Source organism: Sinocyclocheilus anshuiensis, unplaced genomic scaffold (genome assembly GCF_001515605.1).
Source record: "Sinocyclocheilus anshuiensis isolate Anshui unplaced genomic scaffold, SAMN03320099.WGS_v1.1 scaffold542, whole genome shotgun sequence".
NCBI lineage: Eukaryota > Metazoa > Chordata > Actinopteri > Cypriniformes > Cyprinidae > Sinocyclocheilus > Sinocyclocheilus anshuiensis.
The window spans coordinates 510013-514915 of NW_015547685.1; the positions used below are offsets into that span (position 1 = coordinate 510013).

The 4903-nt window shown below is 33.2% G+C and overlaps 1 protein-coding gene across 1 annotated transcript in view; it reads right to left on the reverse strand.

The window, feature by feature from the left end:
* Nucleotides 1–2824: 2824 nt before the first annotated feature.
* The window catches only part of LOC107703199 (alpha-N-acetylgalactosaminide alpha-2,6-sialyltransferase 5-like), a 26410-nt gene continuing 24331 nt past the window's right edge, over nucleotides 2825–4903 (reverse strand). Inside the window, exon 5 of the mRNA XM_016505756.1 lies at nucleotides 2825–3752. Coding sequence (XP_016361242.1) covers nucleotides 3506–3752 — 247 coding nt within the window. The 3' untranslated portion in view covers nucleotides 2825–3505. The remainder of the gene's footprint in view (nucleotides 3753–4903) is intronic.

The following is a 4903-nucleotide window of genomic DNA, read 5'->3' on the forward strand; positions in this document are numbered from 1 at the left end:
AGTAATCTGGGTCTAGATGCAGTGGCCCATATTGCTTTATTTCTCACCAATTCTCTCTTTCAATATCATACCATAGTGCCACACTTGAGCTACTCTATTCATTGTGTTTTCTCTCTTTACAGAGTAACCCTGTTTTCAGAGATTGTCTACAGTGTTTGCACAAACCAGAGAAACCAAAGATGAGGAAGTGGTCTTGTATTAAACTAACAAGAATGTGCATGCTGTACCAATATTCTGGATATATTATAAATTAAGCTTAATCGACAGCTTTATGACATACTTTTTATATACTTTTTTCTTAGAAAAAGGTACTTACAGTAGCATTGAATCTGTAAACATTACTCACTCATTCAAGATTATAGATATAAACAATATGCATGTTAATATTTGAGTAAAGTTATATCCAAATTTACAGCATCAGTTATTTTAATATCATTGCGGTACTTTCATAGTATCACTGAATTACTTTTTATTTTTCCTGTTTTCATTTTCATTTTAAAGTTTTAGTAAATTTGTTCTGTATTTGTCATTTAAATTTTTTTTAATGTATCTTTTTTCTTATTTTTATTTTAGTTTTAAATATTTTAGTACATCAAGTTAAACTAAATGAAATTTAAATAAAATAAGTTTATTTTTAATTTTTATTTCAGCAAATTTTTTATTTTTTTTCAAATTTTCAATAAAAAATTACAATAATTTGCTAAATATAATAACCCTTAACAACATACCTAAAAATCTCAAATGACTTTAAAATGGTGAAAACAGCTGCACAACTCATATAATACACGTTTTAACGAGAATTACAGTTTTTCTCAATTGCTTTGGCACATTTTTCGAAACAATCTTAACATTCTCTAAACTGTGAGTGCAAATGTCACAACTGTTTGCTGGAACTTCAGAACTTTATTGCATGTCTGCAAAATGTAGTTACTCACCCAAAACATTTCATTCATGCTTCAAAACCTAGTTATCGTGTCAGTAATTTGGCCAAGGCCACCAAAATATAAAGTATTTTTGTCATAGTGTGAGCCACACTGGTCAAAATGTTTAGTTGTTTTTTTCACCATGACAGTCAACCATGGAAATGAAGGTTTTATAAAAAATCTGATATTTGTTGAGAAGAGTCAATAGTACATAGAAAAAAAAAAAAAGTATATGAACATTTGTATTTATGCAGTACGCCAAAGCAATTGAGAAAAACTGTAATGCAAATAAAATGGTATGCTTCACATTTCTGCTTTTAAATTGGCCCCAGTCACTTCAATTGTAAGTGACTCATTGCAGCCTTGACTCTTTGCTTTTGTTAAAGAACAAATTGAAATCATTCTGCATTTTAATCAACAGTATGCCACAAGTGCTGTTGATTGAACAACTTCTGAACCCGGAATATTCCTTTAATTAACCTTTTAGCTGTTTACCAATGTCATTTCTCTGTTTTTAAAATAAAATAAACGTAATTATTGTGGCCAGATCAATTAAGATAACAACCCTATTATCATAGGAATGACTTTATCTTGAAAACATTTTTCTTACTGCTGTTTTTTCCACGTGACACATGATTTCTTCTATAGCTGTTAGCATACAGAAATAAATCTCGCCGGATTCTTGTGCTTCCCCTCAAGATGGACAGGCATTTCTGCATTTATACAAAGAACAGTAGCTTTTGCAATAATTCAAGCTATAATAGGCTGCCTCATCACTCATAGCTGTGCAGCGTATCTGCAAACATTTGTGCATTCAACAGCAATGCTTGCCAGTCATCTGGAGCGCATTAATGCGGCGGCTGCTTTAACAGTCCCGACGCGTGTGTATATTTGCATGATTGACAGGTGCAGCGTGGTCATGGTCAACGATGCATGGCCTTCAGCTGTGACGGCCGTAATTACACCAGTATGTGTCCTGTACACCTCTGACACGCTCCTCTCCAGACTGACCACAAAAAACATGTATGTTGGGTTTCGATTTCATTTTTAGAAGCTCTGTGTTGGCTTCATGCTGCTGCATTTCTTGTGGATCCTTACGCATTCCAGCTGGATTCATCTTAAAAAATTAAGTTTTGATAAATGTGAGAAAGCTAGATCAAAACTGAAGAATGACAGTGAATATTAAGTCACTTTTCTGTTTTAACAAAAAAAAAAACATTTAAAATCAATCTCACAATCAAATACAATTGTTTGCACCTTTTACCTTCTATGTAACGGTGTAAAGCATAAAACAAAGACTGACTGAATAAATAAATATTTCTAAAAATACAACAATCCAGTGTCACTGGGGACAATAAAATAGGTAAATAAAGAATAAATAAAAAAATAAAAAACAACAACTGTACTTTGAAATTAATTTCCTGTGTATCATTAAAATGTCAGTATGTCCTTAACATTTTTTACATATTATACACTCCTAAAAATAAAGGTTTTAAATGCCATAGAAGCAATGCCATAAAATTGGCATAACATTTTTGGTTCCAAAAAGTACACAGTAAAAAAAAATAAAAAATCCACCCATTTCAACTTAAAAACTTAAGATCAGTTGCCTTAAGTGTTTTACTTTTTAAGTATAATCAACTTGGTTGTACAAGTAATTTCAACTGAAATTAAATAAATAAAAAAATCAAGTTGTAAAAAGTTTTAAGTTGGATAGTTAATGTAAAACATATTTAAAAACAGTATTTTTTTTTACATTTTTTTTATACAGTGAACAGTTCTTAAAAGAACCATTATTTTCTTTACATTTTAATAATAATAAAAAAAAAAAAAAAACCTTTTGTGCAGTTAAGATTTTGAACTTCCTTCGTGGAACCATCAATGCCAATAAAGAACCTTTATTTTTAAGAGTGTGCGGGACATTAAAACTGGACATTTTTGGGTCCGTTGATTATTTAAGGTCAACATTAATCAAAACTGGCATTGTTTACTTTCTTATAGCATTTCATTTCAGGTCTCATTTCAAACAGTTTATCTCTTTATGTTCTTTTAAAAGCTGTCTTCATAATCTTTCATCAAAATGAATCCAAAAAAAGACATGTCCTTGCATTCCCCGTTCTGCAGATGTCAACCACCTGACACAGAGTATTTAGAGACCACTTTTCACAATCAAATCAATTCCAGTTGGACAAAATCAAGTGCCATCCTTCTGTTCTCTCATTGACTATCCTGTTTCACTCAGAAATATGTGATATTATGAAAGTAAAATGACTTGTGAATGCTGTTTTACATTATCTTTAGCTCAAATTTTGTTGCAGGCGGATCTTCTACACTCCGCCACCCTTTCTAGTTTTTTTTATACACCGCATAAAACTAAGAAAAATCTTCTGAAATATGGATGCGTACAAATTATTAGAATGACTTTTGTACCTAAAGAAACAATGAATGTGCAAAAGAAAAGGTTTAAGCATCACTTCTCCATGAATCAGAGTCTCTCTCAGTCAATCCATCCACGTGGCAACAGGAATTATCCAGTGATCCGTTTGAGGCAGTTTGAGATCTTTTGAAGGTTCTAGTAAGAGTCACATCTTCTGCGATCGGGTGAAGGCTGTGGTTGCCGTGCTATTTCTCGATAATGGTGGAGGACTCCAGTCCGGCTGGTAGAAATGGATGTTGAACGTCCGAGCCCAGCTGGCAAAGACTCGCTTCTCTGTGATGAAGCGATGGTGGCTGCCTCGTCGGCCTCGCTCGTGGGAGATGTACATGGCACATTCGTCCGGACCCGTCGGTTCGTAGTAGTGATATGGGACAGAGGGGTGCTGAGACTCCCTGTACACAAAGAGAGCAGAGATTAAAATGGGGACCGTGTTAAGATTCCATTACATTCCCCGATTCCCAAATTAATCCTGAGCTAGATATTCATTTTCAAGGCAATTAACCTGATTTGGTTCAGAGAATAACTGGCTGTAAGGGGAATAAATGGATTTGATGTAATACATTATGGTTGCAAAATGGCTGGGGGAGAGGTCATCCCTCAGCGGGGAATCACAATGAATCATTTCATTTTCGGCTCTTGGTTATTTTTCTCATAGCACTGGTACACCACATGGGCTGCAGTGACAATATAGCCCACTATGCAGGGAGAAAACCCTGAATGAACACAGAAAGATCAGATCTTTGACTACACTGGATATCTGCAATTTACAATACAATTTAAACTTTAGAAAGTTTTAGGATTTTGAAACACTGTAAATAACAAAATGTTATGAATTATGAATATTAGTAAATATTGACTAAAAATTTTTATTTGATTAATGACCTTTTTCTAATAGGGATGCACGATACATATCAGTTATCAGCTGATATTAATGATATATATATATATATATACACACTGTATATATATATAGGGCTGCACGGTAAATCGAAATGGAATCGAGATTGCGATTCGACAGAAGCTGCGATTGTCATGCGTATCTTTCAGTGAAGCACTGTTCTGTGATCAGCAGTAAATCTCCATCCAAAGGCCAGAGGGCGCTCTCATGCTGAAACTCCAAATACGCCTTGCAGAAGAAACCCAGAAAATGCCTGTCGCTGCAGCTGAATAAACAGAAGATTCAACTTATCCTATAGGCCAATATTACATATTTAATTGTTTATACTAATTGTTCCCTATTTTTACATTTAGATTACATTTGCTGCCATCTAATGCATATTTAAAGTTAATCTTTAGAAACACTGATCATTAATTAACACTGTTAAATATAATCTCTGCCAATCTTACATTTACAAATGAGTTTACAAGTGACTGACAAATGAGGACAATAGAAGCAATCAAAACCAACAAAAGGGCAATAATATGTATTAAAATTATTATTATTATGTATTATATATTTTAAAATTAATATCCATTTTACATACTGTGCATGTTGCAATGCTTAAATTCACTTGTAGCATTTAATAGATGAATTTAGTTTTTA